This window comes from Anoplopoma fimbria, unplaced genomic scaffold (genome assembly GCF_027596085.1).
Source record: "Anoplopoma fimbria isolate UVic2021 breed Golden Eagle Sablefish unplaced genomic scaffold, Afim_UVic_2022 Un_contig_10410_pilon_pilon, whole genome shotgun sequence".
In the NCBI taxonomy this organism is placed as follows: Eukaryota; Metazoa; Chordata; class Actinopteri; order Perciformes; family Anoplopomatidae; genus Anoplopoma; species Anoplopoma fimbria.
Window position 1 is genome coordinate 25,062 of NW_026549573.1, and position 23,013 is coordinate 48,074.

The window sequence follows — 23,013 nt, forward strand, 5'->3', positions numbered from 1 at the left end:
AATCAGTGGCAAGTTAAATGTCCTGTGTTAAAAAGTGTGTTTCTTGTATAACATAGAGGAAAAAAATCTGCCTACCACTTAAAATCAAACATGGAATATCAACTATGATGTTTTTAGTGTCATCCACTGAGCCATCACCGCTCAAATTTGCTACATGTTTGCATGAATTTTCCATAAGGTGTAATGCACTAGGCAGCGGGTTGACCCATTCAAGATGGCCGCCGCGGTGGCCGTCAGCCGACCGGAGCTCAACATTGCCGTGACGTATCTAGTGTTCTATATATATCTATGCTCTGCCCTGCTTGCATTTCCACCGGGCGCGTAACGGCAGCGCAGCGTTGCCTTGCGAGCCTGCCGTATTCACACGAGATCACGAGATCACGCGATAATCCTAAACCTAATGTACTCACCTTCCACTCCCAAAACTACTGCAATTAAATGCCACGCTTTGTCCTTCCGGCCATTGCCCTTATAAAAAGGATGATTTGGTACATAAATGACGTTGTGATAGGCTACATGAGCTGAGTATTGTGTTTTATTTTGAAAATTGACCGGATGCTTTATGGCTTTTACGTATTCACTTCCTGCCCTGCTCGATCTGCTCTGTTGAAATTGACGCGGTTCAGCAACGGCTTGCGGCAAAAATAGAAATGCTACGGAATGATAGCGCTGCGGCACGGCGAGCCGCTCCTGGGACGTTGCTGAGACGTTCTGCAGCCGCGCCCGGTGGAAATGGTCTCATTGATTAGAGTGGAACCTATCTGCTGCGGTGACCGCGGCCAAGACGTGCCGCAGCCGTAACGTTGCCGTAACGCGTCCGGTGGAATCAGGCCTTTATGATTTAAAAAATTACTTCTTGGGGAGCACTATAGGCCTACCACTCAAGGCGAGGTTAGCATCGAAGCCCCTGGATTGTGGAAAGTTGTTCCCCCGCCTTGCCAAGTTAGCACGGAGGTATTTGTGCATCACGGCAACGTCGGTCCCCTCAGAGCGGGTGTTTTCGGCGGCTGGACTGACGGTCACAAGGCTGCGGTCGCGTCTGACCCCAGAGCATGTCAACATGCTCATCTTTCTGAACAGAAATCCGTAGACTGGTTGGTTAAGTTACAACATGATTGTTTTTTTGATATTATTATTGTTATTATTTTGGGAAGAAACTTGGGTTGTGTTTATTTTTAGTTATGTTTATGAGCACCGGCTTCGAGCTGCATGCTCCTTTGCCAACATATTCTTAGAGCAGAGTAGCGCATAACTATTGAACGGATCCTGTTTAACTGAGTTGTTCATCTAATAATAATGATCCCAATGAGGAAAACACGCTCCATTTGTATTTTCATTTCATTTTGAATATATATATATTTTCTAATTTTAATGTAAAATATTAACGATTAATCGACTAATTTATCGTTAATTCTCCCGACGATCGACTAAGACAACTTAATCGAATGCCCATCCCTAGTCCTAACACAGAAAATGTACTATATTAGCCCCAAAATGTCAAGTTACAAAAAAAACTAATGGGAGGCAGGGCGGTTAACCCCACTTAGGATTTTTAAGTATACGTCCTGTCTTCTTATTGCAAATCGCAATAAGTGTTGGGTCAGGTTCTGCAAACTTAACTATATTAACTTTAAATGTGACTCAAAGCATGGTAGGTTATTATCCAATGTCAAGAACAAATTAAATAAATCAATAATTACTTAAACATTCAGTGATACTGAGATCAGCAATCGGTGAGCAGTAATTGGCCCAGAAAACCCTAATTGAATCACAGCTAATTTTGCTGCTTTATTTAACAACTTTCCAAAAAATCTACAAATTGCACATTTCCGGAATGCTCACCAATAGCGATGTTTCTGCCATTCAAACTCAAAAAGAAATGTACTCTCCGTCTCAGAGTATTGTCTTGACTGGCATTCCTCCACCGATATAAGGTCTCCTTTATACTCCACGACAAAGGCACCTGGTTCGATGGGCTGGGTAGCAAAAACTCCTCTTCCTATAAGTACATAAATTAATAGATTGCTTTCTTACTTATTTGCAAAAAATATTTTGTCGTCTCATTCTTTGACATAGAGATTCATCCACATCTCTGATAAATGAATAACCATAAAAATAAATATATATTGTAACCATTTACAATAAAATCGTATACAAATTTTAACCATAGCTGGTTATATTGGATTCAACAAAAACAGCAGCTAAATAACAGCTTTTAACCACAAATATTAAACAAGTTATTTTTTTTGTGTGTATGTGAAAGAAAAGTAGAGAGAAATGAACTGGTGTAATATGATCTGCTGCCTTCTACCTTTTTCGCTATCGATGTATTTTCCTTCAATTCCTGGCTTGTCCTTTGAGAGCAGAATGAATGATGTTGCTTCCTCAACAGGCTTTATTCTTTTTTTCCGGGTTGACATGGCTCCCTGAAAGTGATTTGGACATCATAAACCTTACACAGTAACCCAACATGCAAGAACAGCATCCCTATTGACTGTCTCATGATCTGTTTCGAGCAGTTACCAGAACCACAGTAGCTATCCAAAAAGGAAAAAAATAAAATGGTTCATAAACTGACTCTGATCTTCAACATTCCAGGGCTAGATGCTTCCAGTGAAGCCATAAAGATCCATGTGTAACATGTACATGGTTTATCTCTAAACACAACAGCCACAATAAAATAGGAGTTGTAGGAGAAAGTCAAGAAGTTAACACAAAGACTTCACTGACTTGTTAATTTATCACTATTTAAATAATTCAAATTCATAAATATACTTGTTATGTGTATATTATATATAATATGTGACTATAACCTCAAAGTCTAGCTAGCCCAATGATTCTGGTAACTTGTAGACAGAAAATTGTAAAAGCAAGGATAAATATTAATTGATCTGTTCAACATAATAAACGAATACAGATAACGTTATCTTGCTCCTTTAACGTTTCTGAGTAAATCCTCTTACCTTTCTAGCATGTGTGCATGTCGTTTTTCTTTTATATTTCACTGAATTGAGACAACTACTGCTTATGTTTGCATTGCATGTGGCGGCCTAAAATGGCCGCGACGTCCCACAATGCATTGCGGCGGAACTTCGCTAATGAGTGCTCCAACATGCTAATAGGATAACTTACACAACTAGACACTCTTATAAACAACACGGCTTCAACCGAATGTGAAGTTGTAGATAACGTTATGTTAGTGAGCTATTTAGCTAGTGCACGGCAGCCAACAGCTAATATCAAATGCACTATTTAGGAACAAGCAAATCTGTACTAGCACTGTAGCTAATGTTAGCCAACTAGCTATTGGTGTAAAACAGCATTGTATTACATTTGCTTACATTATATGTACAGTAATATCACTGAATATTTTCCGAATAATTTTGACTTAATCAAATGAATAACACCTACCTGTTGTCCATGGTACACATGTAGTTAAATAACATCATAACAAAGAGAAGTCTTTTAGTCAGTAGCTTGTATAAGTCCAATGAATCTCTATAAACTCATGAAGGAGAGAGATCGTCATCGCTATTTCTTCATCATATACAAATTATATTTAAAAAATCAATGCAAAATACTTCTGTTGTTATTGTTGATGGGAACGTGGAGGCAGCAGGTATATAAAGATGCACAGAGGGCAGGACGAGGAGGTTAACTTTTTCTCTGGTTTCCTCAACAGGTTAATGTGACCATGACTACATGTGCTTTATACAGATCTATCTCTTCATGGAGCAAAGTGGACATTCAGTCCAAGTGTTCCCTTGTATTTATGATTTCCTATTTTACAATAATGGCCTCTGTTAAGTCTGATCTCTCTTCAATAAGTTCTTAGAAATGTCTATTCACATGATGGTGTATGTTTATGTGTGTGTGTGAAACAACATTGCTTTGAATAAATAGTTTAATTTAGCAGGAGATTTGTGTTTTGTTTTGTTTTGTGTTGTGTGTGCGTTTTTGGATTTGTGTGTAGAGTTCTGAGAGTACGAGGTCTGCTTTCAGAAAATGTCTGTAAACAATTGAGAAAAACTGCAGTGACATGTCAGTTATTAAGGAAGGTGTAGCAGCAGTCATCCACTACCCGACGGTGCAAAACACGCCGGAAAGATTTTCAACCTCAGGTTAGTTGTTGAACTGTTCATTGGTGGAATACAAGAAAATAACAAGTCATGAAATCAGTCGATAGACTGGTGTTGACCCACCTGAAGGACATCACAGCTGCCCACTGCTCTTCTCCCTCTACACTAACGACTGTACTTCAGGAGTCTCATCAACGGTCATGGGCCTCATCAGGGACGGTGATGAGTCTGCGTACAGACGGGAGGTTGAACATCTGGCCCTCTGGTGTGCTCAGAACAACCTGGAGGTGAACAAGCTCAAAACTGTGGAGATGAAAGTGGACTGGTCAGGGAGGGCAATTTTGGGTTCAGGTTTCTGGTATCCACAATATCCCAGGACCTAAAGTGGGCCTCCATCATCGCCACCATCCTGAAAAAGACTCAGCAGAAGATGTACCCTGCAGCAGCTCAGGAAGTTCAACATGCCTCAGGAGCTGCTGACGCAGTTCTACTCCGCTTCTCCTGCACTTCCATCACTGTCTGCTTTGGATCGGCCACCAAACAGGACAGGAACAGACTGCAACGGACTGTCAGGTCTGCAGAGAAAATCATTGACCCCAGCCTGCCCTCGAACCAGGATTTGTACTTCTCCAGAGTCAGGAAACATCTCTGCAGACCCGTCACACCCTGGACACAACCAGTTCCAACTCCTCCCCTCTGGTAGGCCCCACAGAGCACTGTACACCAAAACTACCAGACACCAGAACAGCTTCTTTCCACTGGCAGTCTCTATGATGAGAACTTAATCAGTCTTACAGTGTCAGATATATAAATACATATTCCGCCTACCTCATGCATATAAAGTATCCTTTGACAATCTTTCCATATTTATTCAAGCGTCTTTGCACTCTGCATCATTGCACTATTTTCTCCATTTCATTGTTTTTGTTGTTGTGTTTTATGTTCATATGAATACATTTGTATATATATTTATATTTAATTTATACATAGCTGTTAAAGGTTTATGCTTAACTTTGTTGTTCTTATTGTTCTTGTTTTTTTTTTTTTATCTATTTCTGTGCATTTATGTTGAGAAACCTGAGTGTGCAGGTTGTGTGGGCATACATGGCCAATAAAGCTGATTCTGATAGTAAAAATACTGCAAATGTTTATTTCACAGACAGGCACATAAAGTAGATATAGGCTATTTGGTCCTGATTGTTTGTTTGTTCCCAGGATATCTAAAAAACATCAGACTTTATCAACATTTGTTGAAAAGTTAGACCATGAAGGGAACAAGTGATTTTTGATGTGATAGCACCACCATGTGGTCATTTATTCACCACTTTATATTTTGGAGGTTAACTCCTGAAACATGAGGTCTGATATCAAACTGGATTCTTTGGTAAATAATGAACCTGCCCACATATAGTTTCGGTAATTATAAATAGTTAATATTGTATTGCATCTTTCAAATTATACTGATGGCTTAAGTTTTTGGGAACCACTTTCTGATGAGTCATCCTTAATAAGCACGAATGAAATGCCTTTTAATGAGTCATTTACTTTTTCATTAAGGGACAACACTACAGGTGAATAGGGTAGAAAAGACAGATATCACCATGAAACTTCTCCAGTTGAATATTTACATAAAGACAATATATTTTTCTATTACAATTTTCCTGAAATGTTTTGTTTAGATATGCAAATTAGGAACAATCTCATTAAATATGTTTCGAATTGTAAAAGTTTCTGGAACACATTTCTGAAATCTGGATGAAGCCAGGTTCAAAACTATTGTTTCATTTTGTTGAGAAAATAGAGTCAAACTCTTTTTTTACATATTGATTTGGGATCTAAATTTGCATCACTATATAAATCAGAAAATACTGTCAACAGCCATAAAAAAAATGTTCGTCCAGGTTTTTAAGAATAAATGAACAAACCCCTCTGTAAAAACCTTTTTTGTTGTACGTTAGAGTTACTGAAGTGGAGATTACTGTCTCAAAGTATGAGAAGAAAAGCCATTTTGAGAAAACAGCCTTTAAAGATATGATTGTGAAATGCAATAGGTTAAAACTAGTATATCTAATAGATTTCACCATGAAACTTCCACAATAGATTACTTACAATAATACAACTATGTTTTGTATTATAAGTTATCGGAAATGCTTAATATGCAAAATAAGGCATTATCTAATGAATTTAGGAGAAATCTATGGAAGAAATAAACAAAGTGTTTTAAAATAAACATTTATATGTATATTTGCGATGTTTTTTTCCTCTTGAAAAGAAGATTGTGAAAAGTGTGAGGAAAAATATGATGTTACACAAATTTACTTGGATCTCTGATATGAATGTATCTGTATTTATGTGAATACCTGGTGACACAAACAAGACTGATCTGATAAGACAATGATTTAATTTAATGAACATCAGTGCAAAGGTTCACACGTACACAATAAGGAGCAAATTATTTTTTAGGGAGCTTTGGTTGGAGCGTCTCTGCTTTCAGATCTCCAGTAACTTGCTTTGGGAGAAACTGATGGTGGGGAACAGAGATGGGGAGGGGCGTTCTCATTTTGGATGAAGAGCAGGAGTTGGTGGTGAATGTGGAGGAAGAATAAACATCTCTGGAACACGGCTCGTGTTGTAGAAGGATTTGTCCTGACGGCCCTAGATCAACTCCTGGTAGATCTGGATGTGTGAAGTCCAACAGCGTCTGGAGAAACCCACAAAGAAAATGTGTTGTATTAAAACACCATGAATAACCAAACCTCCATTAAAAAAAGATAACAATAAGAGTCAATTTTAGGAGTATCTACATTCAGAATGGAATCAGACTTTCTAACATTTCAGGTCTTTCCTTTCATGAATAGTTTCCACGTCAGATATTGTTTTAAGATGATCACTCAAATATATAACATCCTTGTTTTCAATTAATCACTTCTACAGGCTTGATCATTTCTGAAGTCCACATGAACTTAAAATACATGGCTAGACACTGAGACACTCTTTACATGTTATCTCAAATGTTCTATTTACCAGTGTGTCTCTGGTCCCTTCTGTTCCACTCTTAGGTCTTCACATGTCAACAGGTTGGAGGTGTCCAGGATGATGGAGTAGGCTGTAAGTGGAGGTACAGTTGTCTGGCCGAATCTTCAGGTGGAGGCGGAGGTGCTCGGTGATGTCTTTAGGTGGAGGTTCAGGCTGCAGCTGTCTTCAAGGATCTTCAGGTGGAGGCGGGGCTGCAAGTTGATAACTGTAGGTGGAGGTTCAGTCTACAGCCTTCCGCTAGAATCTGCAGTTGGAGGCGGCAGCTGCAGGTTACGGCAGAGGCTGTGGGTGGAGGTCTGAATGGCAGCTGTCTGCCATAAATCTGCAGGTGGAGGCGGCAGCTGCAGGTTATGGCAGAGGCTGTGGGTGGAGGTTTGAATGGCAGCTGTCTGCCACAATCTGCAGGTGGAGGCGGCAGCTGCAGGTTATGGCAGAGGCTGTGGGTGGAGGTTTGAATGGCAGCTGTCTGCCACAATCTGCAGGTGGAGGTGGCAGCTGCAGGTTAAGGCAGAGGCTGTGGGTGGAGGTTTGAATGGCAGCTGTCTGCCAGAATCTGCAGGTGGAGGCGGCAGCTGCAGGTTATGGCAGAGGCTGTGGGTGGAGGTTTGAATGGCAGCTGTCTGCCACAATCTGCAGGTGGAGGTTTGAATGGCAGCTGTCTGCCACAATCTGCAGGTGGAGGCGGCAGCTGCAGGTTATGGCAGAGGCTGTGGGTGGAGGTTTGAATGGCAGCTGTCTGCCAGAATCTGCAGGTGGAGGCGGCAGCTGCATGTTATGGCAGAGGCTGTAGGTGGAGGTTTTAGCGGCAGCGGTGTGCCAGAATCTGCAGGTGGAGGCGGCACCTCAGTTTGCTGGCAAAGGCTACAGGTGGAGGCTGGCGGAAGTTGCAGCTGGTGGAGCAGGTGGAAAAATGGTCAATGGAAGTTGTTGATGCAGCTTGTTTGGAGCACGACACTTCAGAGGCTGTAGGTGGAGATCTGTCCCTAGCTACCTTCCAGGATCTGTGGGTGGAGCATGGGGCAGCAGTTGGGTCGAGGCAACAGATGGCTATTGTCGGCTGGAAGCAGAGGTTGGATCTGTGGCAGAGTGAAAGAGGCTGAAGGTGGAGAGGAGTTGGTGATTTCTCAGGTGGATGTCTGGCTGGAGGTTGGATGGTAGCGGTTGTAGGAGGAGGGTGGAGGATAGTACTTCAGATGTTTGTAGGGGCTGTCCTGTCCTGGCAGGTGCTTTTGGTCCCTGTTGAGGCTGAAGCTGGATAACAGAGTTGGTTAACAAAGGCTGCATTTACTGATTAAAAAACTGATAAAACTTTTTAAGAATACTTAACTTAAATCTACAATACTAAAACTTAAAACTACGAAACTTAACTTAAATTACAATACTTAACTAAAACTTATACTACGATACTTAACTTAAACTACGATACTTAACTTAAACTCCAAATCTTAACTTAAGCCTAAAATACTTAAACTTGAAACCTAAATACTAAACTTAACACAATAATACTTAACTTAAACTACGACACTTAACTTAGAACTACAATACTTAACTTAAAACTAACGTACTAAAACTTAAAACTACAATACTTAACTTAAAAATACTTAATAAAACTTAAAACTACAGTTCTTAAACTTATTTGCAATATTATGTACAGATCTGATCTTAATTGATCATAACAGAGTTCTTAGCTCTTTGGTGGGGTCCCCGGTCTTGGTTCCCCTGAAGTGTCCACCTCGTAAAGAGGAGGATAGACTCCAACCCGGTAGGAGACCTCCACGTTCACCAGTCCGTCTCCGTTGACTGTTTGGGTAAACAGAGGACGGTCCAGTCTCTCCCACAGCTTCTGCTTGAGGATGCGTCCCAGGTCTAGACTGTATGGACGCAGACGGCCGTTCTTGAACCTGTAAGCAGAGGAAGAATTGGAAATTAAATCATAATGTCATATGTGATTTAAATGTTGGTACGTGGACAAATGAACCAATACATTTTGAAGTGAATGTAAAATTAGATAATTATCACAGATTTTTGACACAACGTACCTCAGCATATCATCAACAACCTCGTGGTAGAGCTGCTGGTACCCGTCTACTGAAAGGTTGAGTATCTTCAGAGGGCCGTCGTGGTGCAGTGGAGCAGTGGAGGGCTGGAGGCTGGGGGCCACACTGGGGACTACTGGAAGGTCATCAGGTGGGATGGTGGCTCGAGGCTTCAGGACCAAATCCAAAGACCCTGGAACGTCACGAGCAGGAGTGGAGGGCTGCGGAGTGGGGACACTGTCCAAAACCTCTGGATGTTCAGGCAGGGGACGGGCCACGGAGGTGCGCTTCCTCCTCTTCTGGGGAAGGTCTCCAGTAGCAGCAGAGAGCCGGCGCTTTCTCTTTAGAGTCGGCCCCTGGTCATCAACACATGAGAGGATGTCAGTAAGCTTCTTACGAAACAACATACTTTTACAGTCTCACAAGAGGAAAATCTACATCAGATACACTGCAGAGGACAACTTTGTCAAAATAAAACACCCTTCACAAATTCTGTCCTCGTTACAGGATTCTAAGGTGAAATTTATTTTACAATGTGGGAATGTCTCACCTGGTCGTCCCTGCAGCATGCACACTGTCTGCAGGCTGAGGGCCTCCTCACGCTCTCTGCCTGGCGAGCAGAGATTCTCCTTCCTGTCTGGCTGTCAGTCAGGAGAACGGGAACTTCACACTGCAACAACACACACTCATGTTAGAATGAGGCTTAACAAGTACAGTAAAACCAACATCTGGCATTTCTCCATTTTCTCAAAAAGAAAAGGACTGAAATGCTCCCTAAAACAAGTCATGTATTCTCACAAGCATAGTGGGTCTATCAGCCCTATATAATATATATGGCCTTATTACCATACATTTGCTATATAATTCATTATAGATTTATATGAATAAAATACTAGCCTCTTATAAAACATTATTGGAAAGTAAAGGAGTGTGGACAGGTTTTCTGTGCTTAAATATTAGCCGACCACAGATTTGCTCTAGTAGCCTGATTAAAATCATTATTTTAGGAATATGCAACATCTAACCACAAAACTGAAAGAGTTTTGGTATTAAAACCTTCTAAAGAAAGGACATCTAGGTCAGGAAACAACACAGTTGATATTGTGCTTTAGTGCTGCACATTATATAGATGTAATAATATGATCACACCTGTTTACGATAAACGATAATTGTTTTGTGATATAATATATTATATATATAAGACTATAATGAAAACATTGATGTACAGTAAAGCAGTGATTTAGATTGATTAATGAGTGAGTTTTGGTCTTTTTTTACTAAACAGATGTATCCTGTACAGTTCAGTACTTTAGTCCAGCAGCCTTCTAACAGTGTAAATCATTACAGTAACAACGACCGTCTCCTCCATTATTCATAACACAGTGTATTATCGTATGTTTCCTGTGTGTGACCCCCCGGGGTGGAGGAGTGATCATGACAGAGACGATGATCAGTTCACTTTGACATATCTGAAAGTCTCGACGGTAAAACACATAGAAAACAATGTCGATTTTCAAAGTGTTCAAATCTCACATTTTCCATGATGGAAGTTAGTTTAGTCGCTCTCGTCAGTCTCTGTGAGTCTTTAGTTCTTGTCAGGAAGGAAGAAGTCTGCAGTAGAAGAGGTAATTTGCAAAAATATTTCGAGTTCAAGAGAAAAAACTTTTGTTGACCGCTTGAGTTGTTGTTTGTGTTTAAATGACGATCGCATATAAACGATGTACCTGAAGAGAAACCATAGCAACCATGGAATCCTCCGCGTCCATTTTGTGTCTGTGTCTCCATCACATCTCACCTCAGTAATCTAATGTTTTATCCCACCAGCCTGAGATCAAGTCCATATCTAAATATCTATCTCCACATCTGACTGCGTGCTCAGTCTTATTGCTGCTAAAAAATGTTGTTTTAGTCTTTATATCATTATATATTGATTTATTAATGATGCTCTGCTGCATGTCCCTGGAATAATTATATAGAATATAAACGTGAATGTCTTTTTTATTTGTATGCGTCTGAATGATCATATAGTAATTATTACAATGATAATAATATGTCATTTTTGTAATAGAATCAGCCAGAACTCTCCTCCATATGAATGACGTGATGTTGGTTTAGACTGCTGACATTTTTTTTAATTCCTATTTAATCATCACTCTTAAATAACATGGTACACATGTAGTTAAATAACATCATAACAAAGAGAAGTCTTTTAGTCAGTAGCTTGTATAAGTCCAATGAATCTCTATAAACTCATGAAGGAGAGAGATCGTCATCGCTATTTCTTCATCATATACAAATTATATTTAAAAAATCAATGCAAAATACTTCTGTTGTTATTGTTGATGGGAACGTGGAGGCAGCAGGTATATAAAGATGCACAGAGGGCAGGACGAGGAGGTTAACTTTTTCTCTGGTTTCCTCAACAGGTTAATGTGACCATGACTACATGTGCTTTATACAGATCTATCTCTTCATGGAGCAAAGTGGACATTCAGTCCAAGTGTTCCCTTGTATTTATGATTTCCTATTTTACAATAATGGCCTCTGTTAAGTCTGATCTCTCTTCAATAAGTTCTTAGAAATGTCTATTCACATGATGGTGTATGTTTATGTGTGTGTGTGAAACAACATTGCTTTGAATAAATAGTTTAATTTAGCAGGAGATTTGTGTTTTGTTTTGTTTTGTGTTGTGTGTGCGTTTTTGGATTTGTGTGTAGAGTTCTGAGAGTACGAGGTCTGCTTTCAGAAAATGTCTGTAAACAATTGAGAAAAACTGCAGTGACATGTCAGTTATTAAGGAAGGTGTAGCAGCAGTCATCCACTACCCGACGGTGCAAAACACGCCGGAAAGATTTTCAACCTCAGGTTAGTTGTTGAACTGTTCATTGGTGGAATACAAGAAAATAACAAGTCATGAAATCAGTCGATAGACTGGTGTTGACCCACCTGAAGGACATCACAGCTGCCCACTGCTCTTCTCCCTCTACACTAACGACTGTACTTCAGGAGTCTCATCAACGGTCATGGGCCTCATCAGGGACGGTGATGAGTCTGCGTACAGACGGGAGGTTGAACATCTGGCCCTCTGGTGTGCTCAGAACAACCTGGAGGTGAACAAGCTCAAAACTGTGGAGATGAAAGTGGACTGGTCAGGGAGGGCAATTTTGGGTTCAGGTTTCTGGTATCCACAATATCCCAGGACCTAAAGTGGGCCTCCATCATCGCCACCATCCTGAAAAAGACTCAGCAGAAGATGTACCCTGCAGCAGCTCAGGAAGTTCAACATGCCTCAGGAGCTGCTGACGCAGTTCTACTCCGCTTCTCCTGCACTTCCATCACTGTCTGCTTTGGATCGGCCACCAAACAGGACAGGAACAGACTGCAACGGACTGTCAGGTCTGCAGAGAAAATCATTGACCCCAGCCTGCCCTCGAACCAGGATTTGTACTTCTCCAGAGTCAGGAAACATCTCTGCAGACCCGTCACACCCTGGACACAACCAGTTCCAACTCCTCCCCTCTGGTAGGCCCCACAGAGCACTGTACACCAAAACTACCAGACACCAGAACAGCTTCTTTCCACTGGCAGTCTCTATGATGAGAACTTAATCAGTCTTACAGTGTCAGATATATAAATACATATTCCGCCTACCTCATGCATATAAAGTATCCTTTGACAATCTTTCCATATTTATTCAAGCGTCTTTGCACTCTGCATCATTGCACTATTTTCTCCATTTCATTGTTTTTGTTGTTGTGTTTTATGTTCATATGAATACATTTGTATATATATTTATATTTAATTTATACATAGCTGTTAAAGGTTTATGCTTAACTTTGTTGTTCTTATTGTTCTTGTTTTTTTTTTTTTTTATCTATTTCTGTGCATTTATGTTGAGAAACCTGAGTGTGCAGGTTGTGTGGGCATACATGGCCAATAAAGCTGATTCTGATAGTAAAAATACTGCAAATGTTTATTTCACAGACAGGCACATAAAGTAGATATAGGCTATTTGGTCCTGATTGTTTGTTTGTTCCCAGGATATCTAAAAAACATCAGACTTTATCAACATTTGTTGAAAAGTTAGACCATGAAGGGAACAAGTGATTTTTGATGTGATAGCACCACCATGTGGTCATTTATTCACCACTTTATATTTTGGAGGTTAACTCCTGAAACATGAGGTCTGATATCAAACTGGATTCTTTGGTAAATAATGAACCTGCCCACATATAGTTTCGGTAATTATAAATAGTTAATATTGTATTGCATCTTTCAAATTATACTGATGGCTTAAGTTTTTGGGAACCACTTTCTGATGAGTCATCCTTAATAAGCACGAATGAAATGCCTTTTAATGAGTCATTTACTTTTTCATTAAGGGACAACACTACAGGTGAATAGGGTAGAAAAGACAGATATCACCATGAAACTTCTCCAGTTGAATATTTACATAAAGACAATATATTTTTCTATTACAATTTTCCTGAAATGTTTTGTTTAGATATGCAAATTAGGAACAATCTCATTAAATATGTTTCGAATTGTAAAAGTTTCTGGAACACATTTCTGAAATCTGGATGAAGCCAGGTTCAAAACTATTGTTTCATTTTGTTGAGAAAATAGAGTCAAACTCTTTTTTTACATATTGATTTGGGATCTAAATTTGCATCACTATATAAATCAGAAAATACTGTCAACAGCCATAAAAAAAATGTTCGTCCAGGTTTTTAAGAATAAATGAACAAACCCCTCTGTAAAAACCTTTTTTGTTGTACGTTAGAGTTACTGAAGTGGAGATTACTGTCTCAAAGTATGAGAAGAAAAGCCATTTTGAGAAAACAGCCTTTAAAGATATGATTGTGAAATGCAATAGGTTAAAACTAGTATATCTAATAGATTTCACCATGAAACTTCCACAATAGATTACTTACAATAATACAACTATGTTTTGTATTATAAGTTATCGGAAATGCTTAATATGCAAAATAAGGCATTATCTAATGAATTTAGGAGAAATCTATGGAAGAAATAAACAAAGTGTTTTAAAATAAACATTTATATGTATATTTGCGATGTTTTTTTCCTCTTGAAAAGAAGATTGTGAAAAGTGTGAGGAAAAATATGATGTTACACAAATTTACTTGGATCTCTGATATGAATGTATCTGTATTTATGTGAATACCTGGTGACACAAACAAGACTGATCTGATAAGACAATGATTTAATTTAATGAACATCAGTGCAAAGGTTCACACGTACACAATAAGGAGCAAATTATTTTTAGGGAGCTTTGGTTGGAGCGTCTCTGCTTTCAGATCTCCAGTAACTTGCTTTGGGAGAAACTGATGGTGGGGAACAGAGATGGGGAGGGGCGTTCTCATTTTGGATGAAGAGCAGGAGTTGGTGGTGAATGTGGAGGAAGAATAAACATCTCTGGAACACGGCTCGTGTTGTAGAAGGATTTGTCCTGACGGCCCTAGATCAACTCCTGGTAGATCTGGATGTGTGAAGTCCAACAGCGTCTGGAGAAACCCACAAAGAAAATGTGTTGTATTAAAACACCATGAATAACCAAACCTCCATTAAAAAAAGATAACAATAAGAGTCAATTTTAGGAGTATCTACATTCAGAATGGAATCAGACTTTCTAACATTTCAGGTCTTTCCTTTCATGAATAGTTTCCACGTCAGATATTGTTTTAAGATGATCACTCAAATATATAACATCCTTGTTTTCAATTAATCACTTCTACAGGCTTGATCATTTCTGAAGTCCACATGAACTTAAAATACATGGCTAGACACTGAGACACTCTTTACATGTTATCTCAAATGTTCTATTTACCAGTGTGTCTCTGGTCCCTTCTGTTCCACTCTTAGGTCTTCACATGTCAACAGGTTGGAGGTGTCCAGGATGATGGAGTAGGCTGTAAGTGGAGGTACAGTTGTCTGGCCGAATCTTCAGGTGGAGGCGGAGGTGCTCGGTGATGTCTTTAGGTGGAGGTTCAGGCTGCAGCTGTCTTCAAGGATCTTCAGGTGGAGGCGGGGCTGCAAGTTGATAACTGTAGGTGGAGGTTCAGTCTACAGCCTTCCGCTAGAATCTGCAGTTGGAGGCGGCAGCTGCAGGTTACGGCAGAGGCTGTGGGTGGAGGTCTGAATGGCAGCTGTCTGCCATAAATCTGCAGGTGGAGGCGGCAGCTGCAGGTTATGGCAGAGGCTGGGTGGGTTTGAATGGAGGTCTGCCACAATCTGAATGGCAGCTGTCTGCCACAATCTGCAGGTGGAGGCGGCAGCTGCAGGTTATGGCAGAGGCTGTGGGTGGAGGTTTGAATGGCAGCTGTCTGCCACAATCTGCAGGTGGAGGTGGCAGCTGCAGGTTAAGGCAGAGGCTGTGGGTGGAGGTTTGAATGGCAGCTGTCTGCCACAATCTGCAGGTGGAGGCGGCAGCTGCAGGTTATGGCAGAGGCTGTGGGTGGAGGTTTGAATGGCAGCTGTCTGGCAGGTGGAGGCGGCAGCTGCAGGTTATGGCAGAGGCAGAATCAGAATCTGCAGGTGGAGGCGGCAGCTGCATGTTATGGCAGAGGCTGTAGGTGGAGGTTTTAGCGGCAGCGGTGTGCCAGAATCTGCAGGTGGAGGCGGCACCTCAGTTTGCTGGCAAAGGCTACAGGTGGAGGCTGGCGGAAGTTGCAGCTGGTGGAGCAGGTGGAAAAATGGTCAATGGAAGTTGTTGATGCAGCTTGTTTGGAGCACGACACTTCAGAGGCTGTAGGTGGAGATCTGTCCCTAGCTACCTTCCAGGATCTGTGGGTGGAGCATGGGGCAGCAGTTGGGTCGAGGCAACAGATGGCTATTGTCGGCTGGAAGCAGAGGTTGGATCTGTGGCAGAGTGAAAGAGGCTGAAGGTGGAGAGGAGTTTGTGATTTCTCAGGTGGATGTCTGGCTGGAGGTTGGATGGTAGCGGTTGTAGGAGGAGGGTGGAGGATAGTACTTCAGATGTTTGTAGGGGCTGTCCTGTCCTGGCAGGTGCTTTTGGTCCCTGTTGAGGCTGAAGCTGGATAACAGAGTTGGTTAACAAAGGCTGCATTTACTGATTAAAAAACTGATAAAACTTTTTAAGAATACTTAACTTAAATCTACAATACTAAAACTTAAAACTACGAAACTTAACTTAAATTACAATACTTAACTAAAACTTATACTACGATACTTAACTTAAACTACGATACTTAACTTAAACTACAAATCTTAACTTAAAACTAATGTACTAAAACTTAAAACAACAATACTTAACTTAAAACTACAATCCTTAACTTAAACTTAAGATACTAAAACTTAACTTAAAACTACAAAACTAAAACTTATACTACGATACTTAACTTAAACTACGATACTTAACTTAAACTCCAAATCTTAACTTAAGCCTAAAATACTTAAACTTGAAACCTAAATACTAAACTTAACACAATAATACTTAACTTAAACTACGACACTTAACTTAGAACTACAATACTTAACTTAAAACTAACGTACTAAAACTTAAAACTACAATACTTAACTTAAAAATACTTAATAAAACTTAAAACTACAGTTCTTAAACTTATTTGCAATATTATGTACAGATCTGATCTTAATTGATCATAACAGAGTTCTTAGCTCTTTGGTGGGGTCCCCGGTCTTGGTTCCCCTGAAGTGTCCACCTCGTAAAGAGGAGGATAGACTCCAACCCGGTAGGAGACCTCCACGTTCACCAGTCCGTCTCCGTTGACTGTTTGGGTAAACAGAGGACGGTCCAGTCTCTCCCACAGCTTCTGCTTGAGGATGCGTCCCAGGTCTAGACTGTATGGACGCAGACGGCCGTTCTTGAACCTGTAAGCAGAGGAAGAATTGGAAATTAAATCATAATGTCATATGTGATTTAAATGTTGGTACGTGGACAAATGAACCAATACATTTTGAAGTGAATGTAAAATTAGATAATTATCACAGATTTTTGACACAACGTACCTCAGCATATCATCAACAACCTCGTGGTAGAGCTGCTGGTACCCGTCTACTGAAAGGTTGAGTATCTTCAGAGGGCCGTCGTGGTGCAGTGGAGCAGTGGAGGGCTGGAGGCTGGGGGCCACACTGGGGACTACTGGAAGGTCATCAGGTGGGATGGTGGCTCGAGGCTTCAGGACCAAATCCAAAGACCCTGGAACGTCACGAGCAGGAGTGGAGGGCTGCGGAGTGGGGACACTGTCCAAAACCTCTGGATGTTCAGGCAGGGGACGGGCCACGGAGGTGCGCTTCCTCTTCTGGGGAAGGTCTCCAGTAGCAGCAGAGAGCCGGCGCTTTCTCTTTAGAGTCGGCCCCTGGTCATCAACACATGAGAGGATGTCAGTAAGCTTCTTACGAAACAACATACTTTTACAGTCTCACAAGAGGAAAATCTACATCAGATACACTGCAGAGGACAACTTTGTCAAAATAAAACACCCTTCACAAATTCTGTCCTCGTTACAGGATTCTAAGGTGAAATTTATTTTACAATGTGGGAATGTCTCACCTGGTCGTCCCTGCAGCATGCACACTGTCTGCAGGCTGAGGGCCTCCTCACGCTCTCTGCCTGGCGAGCAGAGATTCTCCTTCCTGTCTGGCTGTCAGTCAGGAGAACGGGAACTTCACACTGCAACAACACACACTCATGTTAGAATGAGGCTTAACAAGTACAGTAAAACCAACATCTGGCATTTCTCCATTTTCTCAAAAAGAAAAGGACTGAAATGCTCCCTAAAACAAGTCATGTATTCTCACAAGCATAGTGGGTCTATCAGCCCTATATAATATATATGGCCTTATTACCATACATTTGCTATATAATTCATTATAGATTTATATGAATAAAATACTAGCCTCTTATAAAACATTATTGGAAAGTAAAGGAGTGTGGACAGGTTTTCTGTGCTTAAATATTAGCCGACCACAGATTTGCTCTAGTAGCCTGATTAAAATCATTATTTTAGGAATATGCAACATCTAACCACAAAACTGAAAGAGTTTTGGTATTAAAACCTTCTAAAGAAAGGACATCTAGGTCAGGAAACAACACAGTTGATATTGTGCTTTAGTGCTGCACATTATATAGATGTAATAATATGATCACACCTGTTTACGATAAACGATAATTGTTTTGTGATATAATATATTATATATATAAGACTATAATGAAAACATTGATGTACAGTAAAGCAGTGATTTAGATTGATTAATGAGTGAGTTTTGGTCTTTTTTTACTAAACAGATGTATCCTGTACAGTTCAGTACTTTAGTCCAGCAGCCTTCTAACAGTGTAAATCATTACAGTAACAACGACCGTCTCCTCCATTATTCATAACACAGTGTATTATCGTATGTTTCCTGTGTGTGACCCCCCGGGGTGGAGGAGTGATCATGACAGAGACGATGATCAGTTCACTTTGACATATCTGAAAGTCTCGACGGTAAAACACATAGAAAACAATGTCGATTTTCAAAGTGTTCAAATCTCACATTTTCCATGATGGAAGTTAGTTTAGTCGCTCTCGTCAGTCTCTGTGAGTCTTTAGTTCTTGTCAGGAAGGAAGAAGTCTGCAGTAGAAGAGGTAATTTGCAAAAATATTTCGAGTTCAAGAGAAAAAACTTTTGTTGACCGCTTGAGTTGTTGTTTGTGTTTAAATGACGATCGCATATAAACGATGTACCTGAAGAGAAACCATAGCAACCATGGAATCCTCCGCGTCCATTTTGTGTCTGTGTCTCCATCACATCTCACCTCAGTAATCTAATGTTTTATCCCACCAGCCTGAGATCAAGTCCATATCTAAATATCTATCTCCACATCTGACTGCGTGCTCAGTCTTATTGCTGCTAAAAAATGTTGTTTTAGTCTTTATATCATTATATATTGATTTATTAATGATGCTCTGCTGCATGTCCCTGGAATAATTATATAGAATATAAACGTGAATGTCTTTTTTATTTGTATGCGTCTGAATGATCATATAGTAATTATTACAATGATAATAATATGTCATTTTTGTAATAGAATCAGCCAGAACTCTCCTCCATATGAATGACGTGATGTTGGTTTAGACTGCTGACATTTTTTTTAATTCCTATTTAATCATCACTCTTAAATAACATGGTACACATGTAGTTAAATAACATCATAACAAAGAGAAGTCTTTTAGTCAGTAGCTTGTATAAGTCCAATGAATCTCTATAAACTCATGAAGGAGAGAGATCGTCATCGCTATTTCTTCATCATATACAAATTATATTTAAAAAATCAATGCAAAATACTTCTGTTGTTATTGTTGATGGGAACGTGGAGGCAGCAGGTATATAAAGATGCACAGAGGGCAGGACGAGGAGGTTAACTTTTTCTCTGGTTTCCTCAACAGGTTAATGTGACCATGACTACATGTGCTTTATACAGATCTATCTCTTCATGGAGCAAAGTGGACATTCAGTCCAAGTGTTCCCTTGTATTTATGATTTCCTATTTTACAATAATGGCCTCTGTTAAGTCTGATCTCTCTTCAATAAGTTCTTAGAAATGTCTATTCACATGATGGTGTATGTTTATGTGTGTGTGTGAAACAACATTGCTTTGAATAAATAGTTTAATTTAGCAGGAGATTTGTGTTTTGTTTTGTTTTGTGTTGTGTGTGCGTTTTTGGATTTGTGTGTAGAGTTCTGAGAGTACGAGGTCTGCTTTCAGAAAATGTCTGTAAACAATTGAGAAAAACTGCAGTGACATGTCAGTTATTAAGGAAGGTGTAGCAGCAGTCATCCACTACCCGACGGTGCAAAACACGCCGGAAAGATTTTCAACCTCAGGTTAGTTGTTGAACTGTTCATTGGTGGAATACAAGAAAATAACAAGTCATGAAATCAGTCGATAGACTGGTGTTGACCCACCTGAAGGACATCACAGCTGCCCACTGCTCTTCTCCCTCTACACTAACGACTGTACTTCAGGAGTCTCATCAACGGTCATGGGCCTCATCAGGGACGGTGATGAGTCTGCGTACAGACGGGAGGTTGAACATCTGGCCCTCTGGTGTGCTCAGAACAACCTGGAGGTGAACAAGCTCAAAACTGTGGAGATGAAAGTGGACTGGTCAGGGAGGGCAATTTTGGGTTCAGGTTTCTGGTATCCACAATATCCCAGGACCTAAAGTGGGCCTCCATCATCGCCACCATCCTGAAAAAGACTCAGCAGAAGATGTACCCTGCAGCAGCTCAGGAAGTTCAACATGCCTCAGGAGCTGCTGACGCAGTTCTACTCCGCTTCTCCTGCACTTCCATCACTGTCTGCTTTGGATCGGCCACCAAACAGGACAGGAACAGACTGCAACGGACTGTCAGGTCTGCAGAGAAAATCATTGACCCCAGCCTGCCCTCGAACCAGGATTTGTACTTCTCCAGAGTCAGGAAACATCTCTGCAGACCCGTCACACCCTGGACACAACCAGTTCCAACTCCTCCCCTCTGGTAGGCCCCACAGAGCACTGTACACCAAAACTACCAGACACCAGAACAGCTTCTTTCCACTGGCAGTCTCTATGATGAGAACTTAATCAGTCTTACAGTGTCAGATATATAAATACATATTCCGCCTACCTCATGCATATAAAGTATCCTTTGACAATCTTTCCATATTTATTCAAGCGTCTTTGCACTCTGCATCATTGCACTATTTTCTCCATTTCATTGTTTTTGTTGTTGTGTTTTATGTTCATATGAATACATTTGTATATATATTTATATTTAATTTATACATAGCTGTTAAAGGTTTATGCTTAACTTTGTTGTTCTTATTGTTCTTGTTTTTTTTATTTTTTTATTATCTATTTCTGTGCATTTATGTTGAGAAACCTGAGTGTGCAGGTTGTGTGGGCATACATGGCCAATAAAGCTGATTCTGATAGTAAAAATACTGCAAATGTTTATTTCACAGACAGGCACATAAAGTAGATATAGGCTATTTGGTCCTGATTGTTTGTTTGTTCCCAGGATATCTAAAAAACATCAGACTTTATCAACATTTGTTGAAAAGTTAGACCATGAAGGGAACAAGTGATTTTTGATGTGATAGCACCACCATGTGGTCATTTATTCACCACTTTATATTTTGGAGGTTAACTCCTGAAACATGAGGTCTGATATCAAACTGGATTCTTTGGTAAATAATGAACCTGCCCACATATAGTTTCGGTAATTATAAATAGTTAATATTGTATTGCATCTTTCAAATTATACTGATGGCTTAAGTTTTTGGGAACCACTTTCTGATGAGTCATCCTTAATAAGCACGAATGAAATGCCTTTTAATGAGTCATTTACTTTTTCATTAAGGGACAACACTACAGGTGAATAGGGTAGAAAAGACAGATATCACCATGAAACTTCTCCAGTTGAATATTTACATAAAGACAATATATTTTTCTATTACAATTTTCCTGAAATGTTTTGTTTAGATATGCAAATTAGGAACAATCTCATTAAATATGTTTGGAATTGTAAAAGTTTCTGGAACACATTTCTGAAATCTGGATGAAGCCAGGTTCAAAACTATTGTTTCATTTTGTTGAGAAAATAGAGTCAAACTCTTTTTTTACATATTGATTTGGGATCTAAATTTGCATCACTATATAAATCAGAAAATACTGTCAACAGCCATAAAAAAAATGTTCGTCCAGGTTTTTAAGAATAAATGAACAAACCCCTCTGTAAAAACCTTTTTTGTTGTACGTTAGAGTTACTGAAGTGGAGATTACTGTCTCAAAGTATGAGAAGAAAAGCCATTTTGAGAAAACAGCCTTTAAAGATATGATTGTGAAATGCAATAGGTTAAAACTAGTATATCTAATAGATTTCACCATGAAACTTCCACAATAGATTACTTACAATAATACAACTATGTTTTGTATTATAAGTTATCGGAAATGCTTAATATGCAAAATAAGGCATTATCTAATGAATTTAGGAGAAATCTATGGAAGAAATAAACAAAGTGTTTTAAAATAAACATTTATATGTATATTTGCGATGTTTTTTTCCTCTTGAAAAGAAGATTGTGAAAAGTGTGAGGAAAAATATGATGTTACACAAATTTACTTGGATCTCTGATATGAATGTATCTGTATTTATGTGAATACCTGGTGACACAAACAAGACTGATCTGATAAGACAATGATTTAATTTAATGAACATCAGTGCAAAGGTTCACACGTACACAATAAGGAGCAAATTATTTTTAGGGAGCTTTGGTTGGAGCGTCTCTGCTTTCAGATCTCCAGTAACTTGCTTTGGGAGAAACTGATGGTGGGGAACAGAGATGGGGAGGGGCGTTCTCATTTTGGATGAAGAGCAGGAGTTGGTGGTGAATGTGGAGGAAGAATAAACATCTCTGGAACACGGCTCGTGTTGTAGAAGGATTTGTCCTGACGGCCCTAGATCAACTCCTGGTAGATCTGGATGTGTGAAGTCCAACAGCGTCTGGAGAAACCCACAAAGAAAATGTGTTGTATTAAAACACCATGAATAACCAAACCTCCATTAAAAAAAGATAACAATAAGAGTCAATTTTAGGAGTATCTACATTCAGAATGGAATCAGACTTTCTAACATTTCAGGTCTTTCCTTTCATGAATAGTTTCCACGTCAGATATTGTTTTAAGATGATCACTCAAATATATAACATCCTTGTTTTCAATTAATCACTTCTACAGGCTTGATCATTTCTGAAGTCCACATGAACTTAAAATACATGGCTAGACACTGAGACACTCTTTACATGTTATCTCAAATGTTCTATTTACCAGTGTGTC

At 39.8% G+C, this 23,013-nt stretch overlaps 1 protein-coding gene and 1 long non-coding RNA gene across 2 annotated transcripts; both read right to left on the bottom strand.

Annotated features, from left to right (window-relative positions):
- Nucleotides 1-1,910: 1,910 nt before the first annotated feature.
- LOC129114822 (uncharacterized) lies at nucleotides 1,911-3,067 on the bottom strand. Its single transcript, XR_008532712.1, has 3 exons — nucleotides 2,964-3,067; nucleotides 2,312-2,426; nucleotides 1,911-1,999 (listed from the first exon to the last, which is right to left on the bottom strand). It is a non-coding gene; the product is annotated as an uncharacterized LOC129114822 (long non-coding RNA).
- Nucleotides 3,068-16,803: 13,736 nt separating this feature from the next.
- LOC129114826 (uncharacterized) lies at nucleotides 16,804-18,918 on the bottom strand. Its single transcript, XM_054626731.1, has 4 exons — nucleotides 18,877-18,918; nucleotides 17,703-17,822; nucleotides 17,159-17,508; nucleotides 16,804-17,020 (listed from the first exon to the last, which is right to left on the bottom strand). Exons 1-4 carry the CDS (start codon nucleotides 18,916-18,918, stop codon nucleotides 16,804-16,806), a joined length of 729 nt encoding a protein of 242 aa, XP_054482706.1.
- Between the last annotated feature and the right edge of the window lie 4,095 nt (nucleotides 18,919-23,013).